The sequence below is a fragment of the Cnephaeus nilssonii genome, assembly GCF_951640355.1.
Source record: "Cnephaeus nilssonii genome assembly, chromosome: 6".
Taxonomy (NCBI): Eukaryota; Metazoa; Chordata; class Mammalia; order Chiroptera; family Vespertilionidae; genus Cnephaeus; species Cnephaeus nilssonii.
In genome coordinates, this window is record NC_137077.1 from 390151 (window position 1) to 412505 (window position 22355).

General features: G+C 67.3%; 1 protein-coding gene across 3 annotated transcripts in view; it reads left to right on the forward strand.

Annotated features, from left to right (window-relative positions):
- Nucleotides 1-22355, forward strand: part of PLXNB2 (plexin B2) — a 29162-nt gene that overhangs the window by 2059 nt on the left and 4748 nt on the right. For 2 of the 3 annotated variants that reach the window (XM_079774569.1, XM_079774571.1), the window contains exons 2-25: nt 7966-8018; nt 12110-13196; nt 13568-13750; nt 13848-13976; nt 15006-15106; nt 15205-15331; nt 15689-15839; nt 16634-16748; nt 17175-17283; nt 17361-17462; nt 17907-17999; nt 18213-18294; nt 18496-18656; nt 18732-18880; nt 19058-19166; nt 19333-19469; nt 19632-19802; nt 20258-20387; nt 20498-20725; nt 20835-21011; nt 21116-21255; nt 21485-21585; nt 21677-21906; nt 21990-22171. In XM_079774569.1, coding sequence (XP_079630695.1) covers nt 12123-13196; nt 13568-13750; nt 13848-13976; nt 15006-15106; nt 15205-15331; nt 15689-15839; nt 16634-16748; nt 17175-17283; nt 17361-17462; nt 17907-17999; nt 18213-18294; nt 18496-18656; nt 18732-18880; nt 19058-19166; nt 19333-19469; nt 19632-19802; nt 20258-20387; nt 20498-20725; nt 20835-21011; nt 21116-21255; nt 21485-21585; nt 21677-21906; nt 21990-22171 — 4181 coding nt within the window. In that variant the 5' untranslated portion in view covers nt 7966-8018; nt 12110-12122. The remainder of the gene's footprint in view (nt 1-7965; nt 8019-12109; nt 13197-13567; nt 13751-13847; nt 13977-15005; nt 15107-15204; nt 15332-15688; nt 15840-16633; nt 16749-17174; nt 17284-17360; nt 17463-17906; nt 18000-18212; nt 18295-18495; nt 18657-18731; nt 18881-19057; nt 19167-19332; nt 19470-19631; nt 19803-20257; nt 20388-20497; nt 20726-20834; nt 21012-21115; nt 21256-21484; nt 21586-21676; nt 21907-21989; nt 22172-22355) is intronic. The other variant, XM_079774570.1, reaches the window with a different exon arrangement.

Genomic DNA, 22355 nt, shown 5'->3' on the forward strand with positions numbered 1-22355 from the left:
CCTCCCTCCACGCCCCCCCATAGCCCAGCTCTCGCCCCCATCATGTCCCCTGTCAGCCTGTCCCACAGGTGAGGGCCCGAGGTCACTGCTGGGTCGCTGCCAGGTGGGCCCCCTGGGTTCTTGCCGTGTGTGCCCAGAGCCAGGCTCCCAGCAGCTCCTGCAGAGACCTCATGGAAGAGGCAGAGCCAGCAGCTGGGAGAGCGCAGGCAGCCAGGGGCCTGGCCCCAGCCCAGCCGAGTGGAGCAGAAGAGATGGGATTGGAAGGCACTGGGTGGGCTGGCAGCCTGGGGAGGGCCCAGATGGCACTGGCCCCGGCCCCCAGGAGCCGTCCCAGGGACCCGAGCCGATCTGGAGGCCTCGAGGTGTCTGTTCCCCCCTCGGGGGGCGGGGGTGACAGGCAGGGGGGCGCCCTGGTGAGGAGAGGCCGCCCTCTGCCACCAAGACTGTCTTCCCGGGAGCAGGAAGTCCCGCCTCAGTTCTTTTTCCTTTTAATCCTCACCTGAGGACATTTTTCCCAATGATTTCTAGACAGTAGAATGGAAGGAGGAGGGGAGACAGAGAAACATCAACACGAGAGAGACACATGGATTGGTTGCCTCCTGAATGGGGGCTAGGGACCCTGCAACCAAGGTACGTGCCCTTGACCGGAACCAAACCCATGACCCCTCTGTCCACCGCTGAGCTCTAACCACTGAGCAGCTGGCCAGGGCCTGCCTCAGTCCTCCTCGCTGCAGCAACAGCCCCCCTGGTGTCCTGGGCGGGGACCGAGGTTGAGGAGCTGCCTTGGACTCGTGCCAGGAAAGCTGGGGGCGGATGAGGGGCGAGGGGGGCCGCCCCAGGCCTGGCCCATGGAAAGCGGTCCCCCAGCCTCAACTCCCTCTGAGGCAGAGGCAGGTTCTGGCCAGGCCGGTTGAGTCACTGGTGGCAGGTAGGGGCTGGGCAGAGTCCCTCTCCCCGAGGCTCACGGCTGTTTGTGTTTAGGGTGGGGCCTCCAGGTAATTGTCTGTGGTCTCTAATCCCAGGCTGGGGAAGGTGGGACCAGTGGGTGATTCAGGGGGCGTGGCACCCCTGCTTCCCTTTTCTCTCCAGTTCTTCCCCTCCGTGGTTTCACATCCCCTGCCGCCTCTGCTTTTGTCTGCCCTGGGGGGTGGGGGTGGGGGATGAGGCCGGAGCCCAGCCCCGCCCTAGGCTCCCCCTACAGGTGCAGCTGCCCTCCGGGCCCGCCACACCTCGGGCCCGCCACACCTCGGCCGCCTCTGACGGGCTCCGTGGTTCTGCCCCAGGGCCCCCCCAGGGCTACCAGAACTCCCTCTGAACTCTCTCTGCACCACTCTGCTCTGCTAGCTATTCACCTGCCGGGCGGCCCTGCCCAGGTGCACCCCCACCTTCACGGGAGGAACCCAGGCTGGGCTGGGCCTGGACTGGGGTTTCTGTTCCCCGCCCCGCGTTGCCTTCTCAGCCGCCTTCCCACACCGAGATGCGCCCCCACTGTTGCCCCACATGAGGCCTCCGCCCACCTCAGTGCCCGGCATCCTGTTGGCAGAGCTGGGATCGGGGGCGGAGCTGGGATCAGGGGCGCTGGGTTGGGATCTGGAGGCAGACCCAGCTCAGTGCCCACAGCCTCGCCTTGACCTCGGAGATGGTGTGACTTCTGAAATCTGGCAGCTCCCCATCTGGGTGCCAGATGGGTCCTGGCCCGGGTGGGGGCAAGGGCCTTGGCGGGGGGAAGGGGAAGAGGAATGGGGCCTTCTGGGTGCAGCCTGGGCCCTGACCTGGGCATTGCACTTGTGGGTGTGGAGATCAGATTCCTGGGGTGCCCTGCCCCCACCCAGTTCCCGTGTGGGTGCCGGGCTGAGAGGCAGGGTGGTGATCGGGTCTCCGGCCCCGCCGGGCCCCCTCCTCAGGAAGAGTGGGGACGAGGAAAGGGTTTGGTGTCGGCCTCCCAGGGACACCTGAGGCAACATGGAGCCAGGCGGGGCGTCTGCTCGCTGCTTGGAAGCGGTTCCGGCCGCTGGCCCAGCGGAGGCCCAGGCAGAGCCCGCCCCAGCGCTCGCCACCCGTGCAGGCATGGCCGTGGGTGGGACTGGGGGTCTTGCTGGGGGGCGCTGTTGGCTTCCCTCTAGGCACCCTGCTTGGCTGTTCAGGCCGGGCTGTTCTAGAGACCACAGCAGGAGTGCGCCGGGCGGCATGGGTGGCAGTGGGGAGAGAGGGCTGGCTTGGTGCCCACCCGGGGCTGGTGCTGTCCTCACCTGGGTCTTTGAGTGCTGGGGAGGGGGTGCTGGGCAGAGGCCAGGGAGGGTGGCTCTGTCTTGGGGTGCAAGGGGGCCTGTGGCATGCGTGGTGCAGAGGGTGTGGGACGGCAGCATGGGGTGACCTGGGCGACGTGGAGGCCCAGCTGTGGAGAGGTGGGTTTGAGGACCAGTTAGAGGTGGGGTGCTGGGCCTTCGTGGATTCTAGCCCCCGACCCCCACCCCGGGGTGTTTTCAGAATTGGGGGCCTGCTTTGCAGGAGCACCAGGGCCCAGGTCACTGCCGAGGTGCCCTCTGCAGGGAAGGGGAGGGGGCTCAGCAGGGGCCACCCCTCCTCTGCCCAGCGAGCCGGAGAACCCATTTTCAGTCCAGCCACCGAGTTGGCAGGGGTGAGGGCAGGGGTGGGGCGGGCTGTGGAGGGGGGCTCCCCAGCCTGGCCAGGGGCCCTGAGGAGCTTGGCCTCCCCAGCCTGGTTTTGGCACGTGGCCTGACTTAGGGGGTGACCCTCCGGTACCTCAGGCCCCAGGAAAGGATGTCAGGATGGGGGAGGGAAGGCCCAGGGCGGTGTGCGTCCCCAGGCCCAGCCGTGCTCCCTGGAGGCGGCCTCTGCCCCATCCTGTGTGGCAGCCTCTTGCTCAACTGAGTGACCACCGACTGGGAAGGGGGAGGGCCTGACCCCGGGGAGCTGGGCAGGCCGGCCAGGAGCCGACCTCCTCCCATGCAATCTGCCCCTTCCCCAGTGACCCACCAGGGCCTGCCTCACCCCGAGCTGGGCATTTGCTCCCTGGGATCGCGGGCTCTGCCCTCCCAAAGCCCCGAGTGTCTGTCCTGTGGTCGCTGCCCACTGTCCCACCAGCCCGGCCTCGGACCCTGTCCAGCGCCCCCAGCTCTGTGCCCCTCACCAGGTCCCCAGCCTCCCTGGACCAGAGACTTGCACTGTCCCCTGGGGTTTTCCCAATGCCCCCGCCGCTCCAGGACACGGGCCCTCCCTCCAGGCCTGCCCAGCTCTGCCAGGCCTCTCGGCCCCTCGGGCCTTCTGGGCTGACCCAGCGCTGGGACTGGACAGACCCCTCCCACCCACAGCCTCTCAAGCCCAAGTGCCTGGGTCGGGGAGTGCCTCCTTGGGCTCCCTGTCCTGGGGATACTCTGGGGGGGACAGGGCCCCCATTGCCATCACAGACGTGTGTACCTGCACATGTGTGGTCACGTGGATGTGCGTGGGGGCTGGCACAGCCATTTGGCACGGTGCCCCAGGCTAATTGTGGGGTTCGGCTCTGACGGAGGAGGCGGGGCCGGGGTGACCGCCGAGGCGCTGACAGACTGACGGGGAGATTATAGGCCTTGCTGGCTCCTCACTTGCTTTCACCCTCCCCCATCAGCCCCTCACGCCCACCCCACCTCCTGCACATGCACACACAGGGGGTTCTCGGGGGGCGGGGCTGGTCCTGGGCCCGCTGCAGCCACCCAGAGTCCGAGGCGGCCCTGGCCGACGAGGTCCAGCCAGCTGTGGGGGGTGAGCCTGCAGGGGAGATAAACGTGGGCACTTAGAGGTGGTGGTGGTGGGGGGGGTGCCGGCGGGCAGGGAGGCAGAACCAGTGGTCTGTGCTTGTCACTGAGCCCCAATATCCAGAGGATCGCCCCGCCTCTTCCAGCTGGGTGTGGGGTAAGCGCTCGGCTCGGCACGCAGGAGCCCGTCTGTGGTTGGCCAGCTGTCTGGACGGCTTCTTCCCCATCCGTGGCCGGAGGCCTCTTCTGTGCCGCGGATGCCCTGCAGTGTCCGCCCCAGCTGGCCCCGGCCCAAGTCCGGTCCTTTCTAACCCCTCTCCCCTCTTCCTGTCCCCGCCATCTGACGACGCCGCCCCTGGGGAGGTTAGCTCAGGGGAATGTCCAGACCTTTCTTTCCTGTGTTCTTTTTTTAACGTATGTTTTTATTGATGTCAGAGAGGAAGGGAGAGGGAGAGAGAGAAACATCAATGACAGAGAGGATCGTGGGTCTGCTGCCTCCTGCACGCCCCCCACTGGGGATGGAGCCTGCAACCCGGCCACCGGGAATGTGCTTGGGGTCGCATCCTGGGTCGCCCCCCACGAGCAGAGGCTGCAGTTGTCGGGGAGGGAGGGTGGGGCAGAGACCCCTGGCTCCGCCTGAGGACAGGAGTCGATGCAGTAATCCTGGTGGCCAGACATCCTGGTGCCCTGACCTCCTGGTGACCTGACCTCAGGCCTCAGAGGGGCCAGAAGGGCCCGGATACCCTCCATCCTGGAAGGTACATGGGCCTGGAGGCTGGAGGGGTGCGGGGGCTGCCTGGCGGGGGCGTTCCCCTTGGCTGTGGGTCTTGGGCCTGTGACCTTCCCACAGCCGCCCACCTGGGGTGACTTTTCATGCGGGGATCCCAAGCCCAGACCGCAGGGGAGGACGGAGAGCCCTCCCCATCCCTGCGGGGTTGGACAGCCCGGCCCAGGGTCCAGGCTGGGTTAGGCCCAGCAGCCCTGGTGGCGGGAGGGGTGTGACACCCTACACCTGGGAGGGTCCAGTGGGAGGCTCCGGTGGCGCTGACGCCAGGCCCTGCCCCCGCGCCGGTGCCCCGCCCCGCCCGCCCGGCGCCCAGGTGCTGTGCGGGGACCTTGGCCTTCCCGGTGAGTCAGGGCGCAGCCCCGGCCTCCGGCCTCCGGTCGTGGGTCTGGCGGGCGGCTGCCGGGGCCAAAGTGCGGGGCTGGCCGGGCGCGGAGGGGCCGAGCCTGGGTCTGGCCCGGGGCCGGGAGGCCGCGGCAGGTGAGGGCTGGGGTGGCTCCTGGGGGCGACCCAGGTGCGCGCCGGGGGTCGGGCCCTGCGCCCACGTGGCCGCCGCCGTCCTTCTGCCTCGAGGCCGGGCGCGTTGGGGTCGCGGGGTCGCGGGTGGGGATCGCGGGGCGCCCACGTGCTCCCCTCCGAGTGTGCGGCCGGGGGCGGGGGGCGGGGGGCGGGAGCGGCGCCCCAAGAGCCACCGCGGCTCCGGGTGGCTCCCGGGGGAGTCTGGTGGCGCCGGCGCTGGAGCGCTCTGCCCGGGCCGCTGGGGAGGGGCGCAGGCCGGGCCTCAGGGACGCGGGGGGCGGGGGGCCGGCTCCCGGCGGTGAACTTTGACCCCACCCCCCACGCACCCCTCCTTCGCGCTTGTTTGGAAAACAGCCCAGGCCCGAGGTGCGGGCGCTGCCTGTTTTGTCGGCTCTGATTTGCTGTGCTCGGCAGCTAATTGCAGATTTGCATTTGCGTCCCGGTCCCCAGGCCGCCAGCTGCCGGGTGAGGCGGGGGCGGGGGGGGGGGGGGAGGGAGGAGGTGCCTGCAGCCTGGGGGTGCCCTCTCTGTCACCCACCTGCAGGTCCCAGGTGCTCTTCACCGCGCTGGGACCTCTTCCCCCCCCCCCCACACACACACACAGGCTGGGGCGGTCCTGCCTGGGCCCCCCACCTGGTGAGCCTGCACCTGTCTGCCAGGCCCTGCCCGCGGAGTCCCCATCGTGGCCTCTGGGTGTGTCTGCTGGACCCTCCTTCATGGCTGCTTTCCGTTGTTTTGATTTTTTGGGTTCATCCTCACCTGAGACTACTTTTCCATTGATAATTTAGAGAGGGTGGAAGAGAGAGGGAAAGACAGAAAATCGATGTGAGAGAAACACATCGATGGGCTGCCTCCTGCAGGCATCCTGACCAGGGCCGGGCCGGGGAGGAGCCTGCCACCGAGGTACGAGCCCTTGACCGGAATCGAACCCGGGACCCTTCGGTCCGCAGGCTGACGCTCTATCCACTGAGCCACACCGGCGAGGGCTCTGTTGTTTTCATTTTAAGAACCTGCTCCGACTGTTTGCTCAAAAATAGTGGAAAGAACCCCTGACTGTCCCCGCACCTCAGTGCCCAACCCCCGGTGGGCTGAGGACGCCGAAGGGAAGTGCTGGTGCCCTGTGCCCGCCTCCTGCCTCCTTGTTCCCTCTGGTCCCCCTTGGACTCCACGGGTCCAGGCCTGGGTCCTGCTCCGAGTGTGGGTGGAGGGTGACCCTGTTGGGGAGTGTGCTGCAAAGGGCCGGTGGAGCAGGGGTGGGGGTAAGGGGAGTGGGGAGTGGGGTGGGCTGACCCTGGTGGAGGAGTTGTGGGGGCACCATGCAGGGCTCAGTGGCCGAGCCTGGATGTGGGGGGTTGGGATAGGCCGGGAGGGATTGAGGAGGGGGAGTCCCTGAGGCTGAGGGGAGCTGGAGGGAATGGGGGGTGATCATTATTATACACCTTTTTAAAAATATATATATTTTATTGACTTTTTACAGAGAGGAAGGGAGAGGGAGAGAGAGTTAGAAACATCAATGGGAGAGAAACATCAATCAGCTGTCTCCTGCACACCCCCTACTGGGGATGTGCCCGCAACCAAGGTACATGCCCTTGACCAGAATCGAACCTGGGACTCTTCTGTCCACAGGCCGATGCTCCATCCACTGAGCCACACCGGTTAGGGCTATGCACCTTTCTTTGGTCAAGTAATGCATGAATATATTCTTTCTTTCTTTTTAACTTCTCACCCAAGAAAATATTTTTATTGATTGTTAGAGAGAGGAAGGGAGAGAAAGAAACATTGATGTGAGATAAACATCAGTTGGTTGCCTCCTGTGTGGGCCGCAACCGGGAATCAAACCCGCAACCTTTTGGTGCAAGGGACAGCGCTGCAACAGACTGAGCCACCGGGCCGGAATATATTATACAATGTTTCACAAAGGCAGTTACTTCGCTGTCCCGCCCTCCGCCCTGCCCCCATTTCCAATTTGGAGGAAGGCCTCTCGGCCAGCTCGGCCATGAAACCCTTGTGTGCCTGTGGAGATCCCAGAATCCCGAGCCTCAGCCACCTGGGCTCCCCGGGGTCGCACGGGCCACCCCCCTGCGTGGGTCCTGTGGGTGGCAGTGGCTCTCGTAGGAGGTGGTTGCCAGCTTCTCGCTGTAATAACCATCCGGGAAGTTGCCTTGGACGGGGTTTACCAGGAGCGGATACAATAGCCAGCCTTGCTGAGCGCTACAGAGTAACAAGCTCTCCTGAGGCTTTTCATGAATGAACTCTTTGGTCCGTACAAACCCCTAGAGGGGCTCAGGGTGACGGTCTCCGTTTCACAGGCGGGGAAAGGAGGCCCAGAGAAGTTAAGTCATTTGCCCAAGGTCACACAGCTAGTAAGCAGAATTGCAGGGGTCAAGGGCATGCACGTTTTTTAAAAGCAATTTTTATTTTGTTATTTAAACCTATTACTTTAGCCCTATTTTATCCACCCGAGGATATTTCCCATTGGTTTTTGTTTGTTTTGTTTTTTTAAGGGAGAGGGAAACATTGGTTGCCTCCCATGCACACCCCACCGGGAACCGAACCTGCAACCTTCCAGTGTACGGGACGATGCTCCAACCAACTGAGCCACCCGTAGACTTGTAATGAGAAAACTCGGTTCCTTCCCTTTTTTTCTTTTGCCCTTTTTTTTTTGAGCAGAGGAAAGAGGAGAGTATCAGGCTTGTATTCTGGAAGGACCACGTGTGTGCCCCCCAACGGGGTGCTGGGCTAGGGGCATGGAGGGGGTGAAGGAGGTCTGGGGTCTCCTGCTCAGGATGGCAGAGGCCACCAGTGGGGTCCCCCGGACTGCTCCCCACCCCCAGACGTGGAGCAGAGGAGACAGGTGGACACAGGCCGGGCCTGTGGTGAGACCACTGTCTCTCCTTTGCTTCCTAGCGAGCCTGGATGCCAGCCGGGAGCAGAGCCTGAGCGGGACCGCTGGAGCCTGGGTGAGTGGGGCAGGCAGGGGGCACCTCCATGCAGGGAGGCCAGAGGTGCCACTCGCTGGCTGCGTGAGGCCCTGGTCCTGCCGGGACCTGTGTGTACACGTCTGCTCACGTGTCTGCCCGTGGAGACCACTGCCAGGTCCCGGTTCCCTGAGTCAGGTTTTGCTTGGTGTGTGTGTGGGGGGGGAGGGGGGGCTGGGGGTGTTGCAGGGAGACTGGCAGGGTTTGTGCATTGGAGCCCGAGTGTGGGCTTGTGGGAAGGGCCGGCGGCAAAGGCGGGAGCGGGTGTGACTTCTTGGAAGCGCACCTCCGGACTCCGGCCGGCTTTCCTGGCCGATGCCCCCGAGGAAATCCCCGCCGCCCGCTTCCCGGTAGGCAGGGTGAGCGGGGGTCTGGGCCACCTTCAAAACAGGAAGCGCCCATTCCAGGAACTCCCGAGGCAGGAAGTCTGCTGGCCGTGCCTGGCACTTCCTGTGCTGGCCTGCCTTCAGCCCGGCGGGCGCTGGTCAGGTGGGCCCCCCTCTGCCCGGGGCCTGGCCCGGCGGGTCACCTGAGGCTCTGTTTGTTCAGGACGTGCCGGGAGCTGCTGCCTGGAGGGTGACCCCCGTCCCTCCTGCCAGCCGGACTGGCCTGGGCTCGGCCTGGGCTCAGCACGGGGGTTCGAGCCTCACTCTGCCCTCCTGCCCGAAACCCAGACGGGTCCTGGGGCAGGGGGCCCGGGGTTGGCCCTGGCCTGCGCTCCAGGGGGGCTGGGCAGTGCTTGGCGGCTGAGCCAGGTCCTTGACCACAGGAGGCACCCCCTGAGCACAGGTTGGCCAGCCCACGCCCAGGGGGGGGGGGCGGGGGCGGTGAAGACAGGCTGGGCCCTGACCCTGCGGGAGCCCTGGGGGACGCAGTCAGGTGAATGTTAACCACAGGAAGCCCACAGCACTCTCTTCATGCTCCCTGACCACAGAGGTGTGAGCTGGCAGGGCTGAGGGAGGGGTCAGGGTCAGAGCTGAGAGCTGCTTCAGAAGGGGGGAGCATCCCCCAGCCCGGCCGGGCGCTTCAGACTGGCAGAGGGGCCTGGGCACGGGACTGCTGGGGTGCCTGGGTTCCCACAGCTCCGGCTCCGCCCCGCCCCCCCCTCCACCGCCTGAGTTCCCTCCCAGACCGGGTAACATTCCATTCATTCCCGGCTCAGCCAGCAGCCAAGCAGGCAGTTTAGCCGCAGCAGCGGCTGGGGCTCTCGCTTGCGCTTGGCTCTTGGCTCTCGGCTCTCTCCTCTCTCGGGTGAGTGGGGCCGGGCCGGGCAGGGAGGGCCAGCGAGTCTTGAGGCCAAGGGGCTGGGTCAGCACTCGGTGCAGAGTGGACTTTGGACGCAGGGGGCGGGGATGAGGGACGGAGCGGTGTCCTCCCATCCAGGTCCTTTCCTTCCCGGGAGGGCCCACAGGAGTGACTCCTGGCTGCTGCCCCGGGACTTAGGGCCACTCCTGGTGGTACACCCACGTCTGGGGTCTCCCCAGCTGTCGTCCGCCCCTCTGGACAGGCAGCCGAGCCTAGAGAGCAGTGTGTGTGGTGGGGACCCCTCCCCCCAGGGCCGGCCGTCCTGCTACACGCGGTCCATGGGGGCTTGTGGGGTCCTCCCTCTGACCAAAGCCCCTCCCCTCCCCCGCTCCTCCTTCACGGCTTCCGCTGGGCCCCCGCACCTCTCCCTGCCCAGCCTCCAGCCCCCAGGTCCCTGCTGGGTCCCCTCCCTCCGGGACACCCTAGCCTGGGCACCTCTCCTCTTCCCCGGGCTGGGGGAACTGGGCTCTCGGGGGCACAGTGTGTGTGGGGGGAGGGGGGGTTCTGGGCAGAGGCAGGAGCTGCCCAGCGGAGGGGGCTTCCTCGCGGCCCAAGCAAAGAAGGAAGCTGGAGGGACGTGAGCCCCACGGGGTCCACGGGAAAGAGCCAGCCCATCCCAGTGAGCACAGCTTTGCCAGAGCCCGTGCCCCCGAGAACCCTCCGGAGCAGGCGGCGTGGGCCAGCGCACGGGCGACGGGACTAGAAAAGCAGTTACTGCTCGGGGAAGGGCATCTGGGGAGGCGATGGACGTCTGAGGTGGCTGCCAAGGGTGTGCCAGCTACTCCGGAGGGGCGGGCGGGCCCGGTGGGAGCCTGGGAGGCGGGGCCGGGGTCCCTCGACCGTCCACGGGCTGGGCCCACTCAGGCACTTGGCGTGGGCAGGGCTGCGAGGTGTCACATCGGCACAGGTGCGTCGGGGAAGATGGCAGCCAGCCCGGGACGGGGCCGTGCCGGCAGCAGGAAGGGTCGTCTGTGGGTGGCAGTGGGAGCCGGTGGGGGGGGTTTGACCAGGACAGAGGGTGGTCCCGAGGGTGAGGGGGCACGGGCCACCCCACGGTGACAGAGGCCTGAGGCCGACGGCCCCGCCTGCGCTGGGGAGAGAGAGCCGTGTGTGCTCTCCAAGGACCACTTGTGGGGCCTGACCGCCCTCTGACTGGGGCCCTGAGCCTCAGCAGTTCCTCCCTCGTGCCGTGGGCACACGTGTGGACCTGCACACATGCAGGCCGTGTGCTCAGATAGACCCCTGCACGCGGACACGGCCCGCCCCAGCCCTGGAGGGTGCCCCCCCTTGGACTCCGGGGTCCCCCATCTCAGATTCGGGCAGCGCCCAGTGGACCCTCTGCTGGATCAAGGGGCGGGGGGCGGGCCGGAGGGGGGCCAGGGAGGCGGGCCAGGCTGCGCTGGCGGCTCTGGGCACAGAAGCGGCCTGAGCCCAGCTCGCCCTCGGCGGCCGTTTCGGCTTCCTGTCAGGCGGCGCCGTGTGCCCTGAGGTGTGGCCCACCTGTGGGTCTTTCTTCTCTAAGTTTTTGTTGTTTGTTTTTTAAAGATATATTTTATTGAATTTTTACAGAGAGGAAGGGAGAGGGATAGAGAGTTAGAAACATCGATGAGAGAGAAACGTCAATCAGCTGCCTCCTGCACGCCCCCTCCTGGGGATGTACCCGCAACCAAGGTACATGCTCTTGATCGGAATCGAACCTGGGACCCTTCAGTCCGCAGGCCGACGCTCTATCCACTGAGCCACACCGGTCAGGGCTCTTCTTTAAGTTTTTGATGTTTTTAGCCGTGGCTGGTGTCTGTCCTGTGCACCAAAGGGTTGTGGGTTCCATTCCTGGTCAGAGCACATACCTGGGTTGTGGGTTTGATCTCCTGTCGATGTTGCCTTCTCTCTCCCTGCCCCCCTTCCTCTTTCTCTAAAAATCAATCAATCAAAACATATCCTTGGGTGAGGATTTAAAAAAAAAAAAAGGTTTTATTGATTTTTTTTTTTTTTTTTAGAGGGAGAGAGAAACATTGATGAGAGAGAAACATCATCAGTCGGCTGCCTCCTGCATGCCTCCTACTCGAGATCAAGCCCATAACCCGGGAATCGAACCCTGACCTCCTGGTTCATAGGTCGACGCTCAACCACTGGCGTTGGCCGGGCTGGTCCACCTGTTTGCATGTCGGGCTGTTGGTCAGCCTGGCCCTCTGAGAGGGCTTATGCTCTGGGGACAGTGCCCCTCCGACCACCTGGACCTCCTGGGTCACAGGGCGTGGGCTGGGCCCGCACGTGGGCGCCGGAGGCTTCCGGAAGAGGTGCTCTGTGGCCTCAGAGGTGGGCCTGCAGGAGGCGGAGGCCAGGGTGCAGTCCTGGGGTGGCCACAGCCAGGCCCGCCCCGTGCCGCTGAGGTGGCCAGGCCCCGTCGTAGGGTAGACTGCCGGGCACACAGCTTGTGCAGGGCTGGGCAGGGATTTCCTCGGAGATGAGAGTGGGTGTGTCTGCGGCACGGAAGGCGGGGAAGGGCTGGGCACTCGGGCACATGGGCAGCCGTACCCCTCCCCGGGCTGCGTCCTGGTCACTCCGTCAGGGTCCAGCCGGAGGGGGTCTGGGTGACCATTGCAGGGGGACCTCCTACGCGTGGACAGATCCTCCCGGGGGGGGGCACCTCCTGCACGCCCCCTACTGGGGTTCAAGCCCGCAACCCGGGCATGGGCCCCGACTGGGAATCGAACCGTGACCTCCGGGCTACCCTCTGGGGCCGCCCTGACCCTCCTCTCTTCTCCCAGGGGCCCGGGGGCGATGGCTCTGCAGCTCTGGGCCCTGACCCTCCTGGGCCTGCTGGGCACGGGCTCGGGCCTGCGGCCCCGGAAGCTGGACTTCTTCCAAAGCAAGACGGAGCTGAACCACCTGGTGGTGGATGAGGCGTCGGGCATGGTGTACGTGGGGGCGGTGAACGCGCTCTACCAGCTGAGCGCCGACCTGCAGCTGGAGCAGAAGGTGGTCACGGGCCCGGCCCTGGACAACAAGAAGTGCACGCCGCCCATCGAGATCAGCCAGTGCCACGAGGCCGTGCTCACCGACAACGTCAACCAGCTGCTGCTGCTGGACCCGCCGGGCAAGCGCCTGGTGGAGTGCGGCAGCCTCTTCAAGGGCATCTGCGCCCTGCGCGCCCTCAGCAACATCTCCACGCGCCTCTTCTACGAGGACAGCAGCGGCGAGCGGTCCTTCGTGGCCAGCAACGACGAGAGCGTGGCCACCGTGGGGCTGGTGAGCGCCACCGACCCGGGCGGCGAGCAGCGCATGCTGTTCGTGGGCAAAGGCAACGGCCCGTATGACAACGGCGTCATCGTGAGCACCCGGCTGCTGGACCGCGTGGCGGGCCGCGAGGCCTTCGAGGCCTACACGGACCACGCCACCTACAAGGCCGGGTACCTGTCCACCAACACGCAGGAGTTCGTGGCGGCCTTCGAGGACAGCCTCTACGTCTTCTTCGTCTTCAACCAGCAGGACAAGCACCCGCTGCGCAGCCGCACGCTGCTGGCCCGCATGTGCAAGCAGGACCCCTTCTACTACTCCTACCTGGAGATGGAGCTGCAGTGCCTGGACCCCGCCGACCCGCCCACCCCCTTCAGCACCTGCCTGGCCGCCTCCGCCGCCGCCTCGGGCGCCGGCAAGGTGCTCTACACCGTCTTCACCAGAGAGGACCGGGGCGGCGGGGGGCCCCGGGCCGGCCTCTGCCTGTTCCCGCTGGACGAGATCCATGCCAAGATGCTGGCCATCCGCAATGCCTGCTACACGGGCGAGCTGGAGGGCGGCCCGGACGACTTCTACAAGCCCTTCCACGGCGAGATCCAGTGCGGCGGCCCGGGCCTGGTACGTGCGTGGCCTCCGCAGGGCCCCCCACGGGCTCGAACCCCACGCGTCCACGTGGGCCCGCGCGCTGCTGCCATGTACTGGCCGGCGTGTCCCAAGTCCTCACCTGCTTGGGAGGGCCCCGTGAGCGTGCACGCGTGTGCGGTGTCTCTGTAGCCCGGTGGCAGGTGTGCCCACACAGGTGTGGTGGCACCTTCAGGGCCAGGCCCGTGCACGTCCAGCAGTGAGCACGCAGGCGGGGTCCCTGCCCGCACCGTCCTCGTTCTCGGGACGTGTGTGGGGCCACAGAGTGCTGGGAGGGGCCCCGTGGGGAGAGGCCTCCTCGGCGGGTCGCGGGTGTCTGGACCCACCGTTGACGCCGTGGTCCGCAGGGTGCCGGCGAGAGCTTCGTGTGTGGCTCGGAGCACCTACCCTACCCCCTGGGCAGCCGCAAGGGGCTCGTCGCCACGGCGGTGCTGCAGCGTGGAGGCCTGAACCTGACCGCCGTGACCGTGGCCACCGAGAACGGCCACACCATTGCCTTCCTGGGCACCTCCGATGGCCAGGTCCTCAAGGTGAAGCCTGGGGCAGGGGCAGGGGCGGGGGGGGGCGGCGGGGCTGGAGGGCCGTCTCGGAGGGAACAGCACCCTCACGCACCTGCCTGCCGCGCAGGTGTACCTGGCCCCCGACGGCAGCGCCGTGGAGTACGGCTCCGTCCTTGTGGACATCAACAAGAGGATCAAGCGGGATCTGGTGCTGTCCGCGGACCAGGCCAGTCTGTACGCCATGACCCAGGACAAGGTAGGCCTGGGAGGCCCCGGGAGGGCCTGAGGCCGGTCGCTGTCCCAGGCCGCGAGGGGCAGCCCTCTCCTCCTCGGGCTCCTGGCCGTCTCTGTCCCGTCCAGCACCCTCCCTGTCTGCAGCTCTGCTCCCCCATGTCCTGTCTCGGACCCTTCCTGAAGGGAGGGCTGGGCTGCTCTCAGGGGGCTCCCTCGGGGTGGACGGGCATGAAGGGGGGCCCTGTGCAGCTCTGTGAGGGGACAGCACAGGCCCCTGCCTTATCGGGGGGCTGGGGTAGGAGCCCCTCGAGCCCTGGGCCTGGGCATCCAAGGGCCTCTCCCAGGGAGTGGGGCGAAGGGGCCCGGGCTGGCACCGCGGAGGCCGGACCCTGGACACCATGGTTTCCTGGGACCGTGCACCGTGGGTCCTGGGCAGGTGCAGCCACAGCGCCCGCACCTCTCCGCTGCCTGGAGCCCATGTGGGCATGCCTTGAGCTGGCATCTGAGGCTTTTTTTAAAAAATATATATTTTTTATTGATTTCAGAGAGAAAGGGAGAGGGAGAGAGAGAAACATCAATGATGAGAATCATTGATTGGCTGCCTCCTGCACGCCTCCTACTGGGGATCGAGCCTGCAACCCGGGCATGTGCCCTTGACTAGAATCGAACCCGGGACCCTTCAGTCCGCAGGTGACGCTCTATTCACTGAGCCAAACCAGCTAGGGCTAAATGTATTTTTATTGATTTCAGAGAGGAAGGGAGAGGGAGGGTGAGAGAGAACATCAAAGATGAGAATCACTGATTGGCCTCCTCCTGCACGCCCCCCCCACTGGGGATGGAGGTCGAAACCCGGGCCTGTGCCCTGACTGGGAATCGAACCGTGACCTCCTGGTTCACAGGTCAATGCTCAGCCACTGACCCAGGTCAGCCAGGTGGCACCTGAGTCTTTTAAGGCTCAGAGATACAGGTGGGACCCAGCTAGCGGCCCCAGGAAACGGGTCCGAGGGGGTCCCGGTGGCCGCGGTCCTGCTCACGGCCCTGCTGCCCCCAGGCGTTCCGGCTTCCTGTGCAGGAGTGCTCGAGCCACCTCAACTGCAAGCAGTGCCTCGGCTCCCGGGACCCCTACTGCGGCTGGTGCATCGCCACGGGGCGGTGAGTCCGGGCCTGGGGGTCTGGCTCACCCTGGAGGCCGGGGCGGCGTCCCACCTGGGCTGACAGGTGCCAGGACTGAGGCTGCCCCGTCTCTGCAGATGCACCAGGAGGGCCGAGTGCCCACGGGCCGAGGAGAGCGGACACTGGCTCTGGAGCCGTGAGGAGTCCTGTGTGACCATCACGGGGGCCCAGCCCCAGAACATGAGCCGGCGGGCCCAGGGGGAGGTACGTGGCCGGCCGGGTGGGACGTGGGCCCGGAGATCCTCACAGCCTCTCGATCCCGCCTGGGCCTTGGGTGCTGAGTCTGAGGTGGGGCCGCCAGGCCCCTGTGGTCTGGTGGCTCCTGCGTATCCAGGAAGACCCGGCCCAGGGTGGTGGGGGTGACGAGATGGGTTCCCATGTCTTCTGTGCACGTGTAGGGGAGTGCATCACGGGACAGGTGCTCTGGGTGGGGGTCTCCTCACTGAGAGTCCAGCCCTGGGCCCCCCCGCCCCCAAGGCTGGGCCCCCCACCCCCAAGGCTGGTCTCCCCGCCCCCAAGGCTGGGCAGAGGGGTCCATGTGAGCTGTGTGGCCTCCCCCAGGTACAGCTGACCGTCAGCCCCCTCCCGGCCCTGGGCGAGGACAAGCTGCTGTGCCTCTTCGGGGACTCTCCGGCACACCCTGCCCGTGTGGAGGGCGACTCCGTGGTGTGCAACTCCCCGAGCAACATCCCCAGCACGCCGTCGGGCCAGGGTGAGGCCCGAACTCCAGGCTCCAGGCCCCGGCCCTTCTCCCTCCTGCTCCACACAGTGGGGTCCTTCCTGTGACCGAGCCCCCAGGGTGTGGGCTGAGGTGGAGGGAGGGGCAGGTGGCACCTGCCAGGGTGCAGCAGGGCAGAGGCTGGGGCGTTGGGGTTCTGGGCGCCCAGAGCCAGGCCGGCTGTGCTCCGTGGCCGTGAGCGAGAGGAACTCCTGGCCCCTCCATGCGCTTTTTGTCACGTCTCCGCACCAGCTGGTGCCAGGCCTGGGTTCTGGCATCTGTGCAGAACCCCCTCCCCCACCCCGTCCAGCTTCACGCGGTGAGCTGTCCCCAGGGGCCGGGCTGTGAAAGTGGGCCAGGGCAGGTGCCAAGCCTTTGTCCCCTGAGCTGTCAGGGCCCGTGGAGGGCAGCTTGCTGGTGCAGCTGGGACCACACGGTGACGTGCAGGGACCTGGCAGGCGCTCTGCCCCAGACACCCAGGAACCCTTCAGGGACAGGGACCTGGCTGCCCGGAGCCCTGGGAGCCGACACTTGAGCCGAGATCTGAGGGCAGGTGCCGGGCGTGCTGAGCCTGAGTGCACATCAGGGGACGTCCCTGCAAGGCCCCCCCACACCAGGGCTCTCCCCACGGGGCTGTCGGTGCTCCATGGCCTGCTGGGAGCTGTGGCGGTGCCAGAACTCGGCGGGAAGAGGCCCAGGTCCAGGCCTTCCTGTCCCCACCTCTGCCATGGCGGCAATGCCCTGCGCTCTGCGCCCCCGCCTGACACCGTCCCGTCTGCCACCTGCAGACCACGTGGCCGTGGAGATCCAGCTCAAGTTCAAACACAGCGATGTCTTCCTCACCTCGCACCAGTACCCCTTCTACGACTGCGGCGAAGCCATGAAGCTGGAGAAGAACCTGCCGTGAGTGTCAAGCCCGCCCGGCCCCGCCCCCAGCTCCAGCCCCGCCCCCAGCTCCTTCTGCCCGGCTCCTCCAGCCCCGCCCCTGGCTCCTTCAGCCCAGCCCCGCCCCTGGCTCCTTCAGCCCCGCCTCCAGCCCCGCCCCTGACTCCTTCAGCCCCACCCCAGCTCCAGCCCCGCCCCTGACTCCTTCAGCCCCGCCCCCAGCTCCTCCAGCCCAGCCCCGCCCCCAGTTCATCCAGCCCCGCCCCGCCCCCAGCTCCTCCAGCCCAGCCCCGCCCCCAGTTCATCCAGCTCCAGCCCCGCCCCCAGCTCCTTCAGCCCCGCCCCGCCCCCTGCTCCAGCCCCGCCCCCTGCTCCACCCCCAGTCCATCCAGCCTCCCCCGCCCGCCCTTGCGATGCCCACACCCTCGCCAACCTCTCTCCCAGGTGCATCTCCTGTGCCAGCAACCGCTGGACCTGCCAGTGGGACATGCGCTACCACGAGTGTCGGGAGGCCTCGCCCAACCCTGAGGACGGCATTGTGCCCGCTCACATGGTGAGGGGCCGTGGGCCCTGGTGGGGGTGTGGCTGCTCGTCCCAGGCCCCGTGGCCCTGACTGGCCTTCCTCTGCAGGAGGACAGCTGCCCCCAGTTCCTGGACCCCAGCCCGCTGGTCATCCCCATGAACTACGAGACAGACGTGACCTTCCAGGGCAACAACCTGGACACCGTGAAGGTGGGGCTGGTGAGGCGCTGCCCTGGGGGGCGGGCTGACCGGGCAGGGAGCCCTGTGCCCAGCGGCCCTGGCGGCTGGCGTGTCCGTGGGGCTTGCTCAGAGCCATCCCGCTGACGGGAAGGGGGACCTGGGCTCCGAGCCGCCCTGGCTCAGGGCTCCCACAGGAGGCAGCTGCTCAGGAAACAGTGTTGGGGACAGAAGGAGGCAGGGAGGTCTGTCGAGGGGCTGGGCAGTGGGCTGCCACTTAGCGAGGGAGCAGGGCGAGGTGCTCAGGCTTGGACCATGGGGAGGGGGTCCAGGAGAGGCCGAGTGGTCAGCTGGGATGGGAGTACCTAAGCTGGCCCAGAAGGTGTGGGCACAGAGAGCCCTGGCCTGAGAGCCGCGGGCCGGGGAGGGAGGCGGGAAGGGCTGGCGGTGCAGGAGTCCTGACGGTGTGTCCTGCAGGTCTCCTCCCTGCACGTGGGCAGTGACCTCCCCAAGTTCGAGGTGCAGGTGAACACGCGGGAGCCAGGAAGCTTCTACTTTCGGACCCCGAAGGTACAGCTCCCAGGGTGGGCCTCGTTCCTCCCAGGAGGAGGAGGCAGGGCTGTTGGGCAGGCGGCATGCTCACCCTTGTCTCTGAGACCCGGGCCCCTCCACTGCTGCCCCCCTGCTGAGAGGGGGCCCCACGGGCCTTTGTGGGCACAGCGATCACCCTCTAGGGCTAGGGGGAGCGGTCAGAGTGCAGTGTGTCCCTGCGTGTCCCTCCAGCTGTCCCATGACGAGAACGAAACGCTGCCCCTGCACCTGTACGTCAAGTCCTACGGCAAATACATTGACAGCAAGCTCCAAGGTGGGCGGGGCCTGGCGGGGAGCAGGGCGGGGCCTGGCAGGACGGGGCTAGGCAGGACCTGGGGGTCTGGTGGGCGGCAGGGCCTGGGGGTCGGACAAGGGGCGGGGTGGGGCAGGGCAGGCCTGGGGGCCGGGTGGGGAGGTGGGCCAGGCAGGGCGGGGGCGGGGGGGCCCTGCTGATAGCTGGCTGCTCCCTCCGCAGTGACCCTCTATAACTGCTCCTTCGGCCGCAGCGACTGCAGCCTGTGCCTGGCCGCCGACCCCGCCTACAAGTGCGTGTGGTGCGGCGGGCAGGGCCGGTGTGTGTACGAGGCCCTGTGCAGCAACGCCACCTCCGAGTGCCCGCCGCCCGTCATCACCGAGGTGCGTCCCCCTCGGGCGAGGGCCCCCCCTGGGAGGGGCGGGACCCCAGCCTGAGGCCGGCTCTGCCGATTTCAGATCCAGCCGGAGACAGGCCCCCTGGGCGGCGGCATTCGCGTCACGATCCTCGGGTCAAACTTGGGAGTCAGGGCAGAGGACGTCCAGAGCGTCGCCGTGGCCGGCCGGAATTGCGCCTTTGAGCCGGAACGGTACTCGGTGTCCACCAGGTGAGTGGCCAGCGGCGGTCTGGGCTGCACGGGCCAGGTCAGTCCCCACAGGGGCCGGGGCAGATGGAGAAGAGGGACATGGGGGTGTGGGTGCCCCGGACTCCCCATCAGACGTGCCAGTCAGGCAGGGTCTGGGCTAGGCCTTGAGAGGGACCCCCCCTGCCTGCTGCCCCCCAGGATCGTGTGTGCCATTGAGGCCACAGACGTGCCCCTCACGGGGGGTGTGGAGGTGGACATCAACGGGAAGCTTGGCCACTCGCCGCCCCACGTCCAGTTCACCTACCAGGTGAGTGCCTGGCCCCCTGACCCTGTAGGGACGGACGGGGGCGGGTCTGGCCTCGGCTGCTGACTCCTGGATGGTTGGGGGCTGTGCCCCTCAACAACAGTCAAGATTGAGGGGTGGGGAGAGCTGCCACTCGGCCCTGACCCGAAAGCGCCCACCTCTCTCCTAGGAGCCCCGACCCCTCAGCGTGGAGCCGCGGGAGGGGCCGCAGGCGGGCGGCACCACGCTGACCATCAACGGTACCCACTTGGACACGGGCTCCAAGGAAGACGTGCGCGTGACCATCGGTGGCGTCCCGTGTAATGTGTGGGTGTCACCTGCGGGCCACCCGCGCTCTGGTCTGCCCTGGTCCTTGGGGCAGGGTGGGTGTCCTGGAGGGAGCGGTGCCCTGAGCCTGACCCCTGCCCCCTTGCCCAGGGCTGGAGTTGGTCTCAGGGTGGGGTTGACACGAACCACCTTCACCCCCAGGACGCAGTTTGGGGCGCAGCTCCAGTGTGTCACGGGCCCCCAGGCAGCCCCGGGGCAGCTGTCCGTGGAGATCTACTACGGGGGCTCCCCAGTGCCCAGCTCCGGCATCACCTTCACCTACCGCGAGAACCCGGTGCTGCGGGCCTTCGAGCCCCTGCGGAGCTTTGCCAGGTGTGGCCTCTGCCCTGCCCACTGCCCACCAAGGCCCCCATGCCACCCCCACCCCCAGCTACTTCCCAAGTACCCTATGCCCACTGCCTGGTGCGGATGCGGGGGGCTGGTCAGGGGGAAGCTTCCGTAAAAACCCTACTGCACCCCTAGACCCACTTCCTCCTAGGAAGCCTGACAGGGGAGCCCCATAGTCCCCTGCCCAGAGATGCTCGAGGATGGCAGGGCTCACAGTCACAGGCCCTGAGCACGCCCCACCCTGCGGCAGGCACGGCTCACGGGGACCTGCGTGTGCCCCCAAAACCAGTTTGGGGCCAGGGATTTCAGCCCCGTCCTCCCCACGCCCACCACACGGCCAGCAAGGGGGTGGGGGCACGGCTCCGCAGGGCACCTGCTCTGGAGCTGGCTGGGTACCTCCCTTGCCCAGTTGTACCCACTCAGGCACCCCCCACCCCCAGTGGCGGCCGCAGCATCAACGTGACGGGGCAGGGCTTCAGCCTGATCCAGAACTTCTCCATGGTGGTCATAGCCGAGCCTCTGCAGTCCTGGCGGCGCCGGCGGGAGGCCGGCCCCCTGCAGCCCCACACGGTCAGTCCTGCTGCCGGCCGGGGCTCAGAGCCGACGCCGGACGCTGGGGCCCGGCTGGGGAGGGATGGGGCCCGTGCCCCGTGGCCTGACCAACAGCCCTTGGCCTGCAGATCGTGGGCACGGAGTACACGCTCTACAACGACTCCAGGGTCGTGTTCCTGTCCCCGGCCGTGCCCGAGGACCCCGAGGCCTACAACCTCACGGCGCTCGTGCAGATGGACGGGCACCGGGTCCTGCTCAGGACCGAGGCCGGGGCCTTCGAGTACGTGGCCGACCCCACCTTCAAGAACTTCACAGGGGGCGTCAAGAAGCAGGTCAACAAGCTCATCCACGCCCAGGTGAGGCTGCCGCAGCCCGGGTCCGGTCCTGACCAGGTGCTGGTGGGCAGGCTGCTCCAGGTCCCGCCCCTGAGCCCTCCTGGTCACGGTGACCCCGCCCCACCCCCAGGGCACCAACCTGAACAAGGCGATGACGCTGCATGAGGCCGAGGCCTTTGTGGGCGCCGAGCGCTGCATCATGAAGACGCTGACGGAGACGGACCTGTACTGCGAGCCCCCGGAGGTGCAGCCCCCCCCTAAGCGGCGGCAGAAGCGAGACACGACACTCAACCTGCCCGAGTTCATTGTACGTGCGGGCTGGCAGGAGGGTGGGGCGCCAGGCTGTGCTGTGTGGTGCTGGGCTCGCATCTCAGCCTTGCCTGTCCGCGCTGAGGCCTCCCCTCCACGCAGGTGAAGTTCGGCTCCCGGGAGTGGGTGCTGGGCCGCGTGGAGTATGACAGTCGTGTGAGCGAGGTGCCGCTCAGCCTCATCCTGCCGCTGGTCATGGTGCCCATGGTGGCCGCCATCGCCCTGTCTATCTACTGCTACTGGTGAGCCCCGCCCGCAGCCTCGGCCCCGCCCGCAGCCCTGGCCCCGCCCCACAACCTGGGCTCCGCCTGCAGCCCTGGCCCTGGCCCCGCCCTCCTGCAACCTGGGCCCCGCCCACAGCCCTGGCCCCGCCCCCTACCGCCCCACCCGCCCCCGCCGCCTTCTGGCCACACCCACTGCCCGGCACGCGGCGGGCCAGGCCCGGTCCCAGCAGCGCCCCCTCGTGCGCAGGAGGAAGAGCCAGCAGGCGGAGCGCGAGTACGAGAAGATCCGGTCCCAGCTGGAGGGCCTGGAGGAGAGCGTGCGCGACCGCTGCAAGAAGGAGTTCACCGGTGCGGCGCGGGGGCAGGGCCGGCGGGGAGGCGGCGCCCTCGCGGGGCGGGGGCCGGGCCGGGCGAGGTGTCACCGGTGCTGTCCCCCCAGACCTGATGATCGAGATGGAGGACCAGACGAACGACGTGAACGAGGCGGGCATCCCGGTGCTGGACTACAAGACCTACACGGACCGCGTCTTCTTCCTGCCCTCCAAGGACGGCGACAAGGACGTGATGATCACGGGCAGGCTGGACATCCCCGAGTCGCGGCGGCCCGTGGTGGAGCAGGCGCTCTACCAGTTCTCCAACCTGCTCAACAGCAAGTCCTTCCTCATCAACGTGAGCGGCGGGCCGGGCCGGGCCGGGATGGCGGGCGGGCGGGCTGGGCCGGGCCCGGCAGCGCTGACCCGCCGCCCCCGCAGTTCATCCACACCCTGGAGAACCAGCGCGAGTTCTCGGCGCGCGCCAAGGTGTACTTCGCGTCGCTGCTGACGGTGGCGCTGCACGGGAAGCTGGAGTACTACACGGACATCATGCGCACGCTCTTCCTGGAGCTCATGGAGCAGTACGTGGTGGCCAAGAACCCCAAGCTGATGCTGCGCAGGTGCGTGGGGCGCGGGCAGGATGGTGGGGACCGGGGACAGGGAGGTTGGGGCGCGGGCAGGGGGGCGGAGGCTGTGGCACCTGGTTTGCTGGCCGGGGGCAGCCAGCGCCAGGAGTAGGGAGGTTCGGCCGGGGTGGTGTCCTGGCAGCCCTTGGTCTCCGCTGGTCACTGGGCTGCTCCCCCT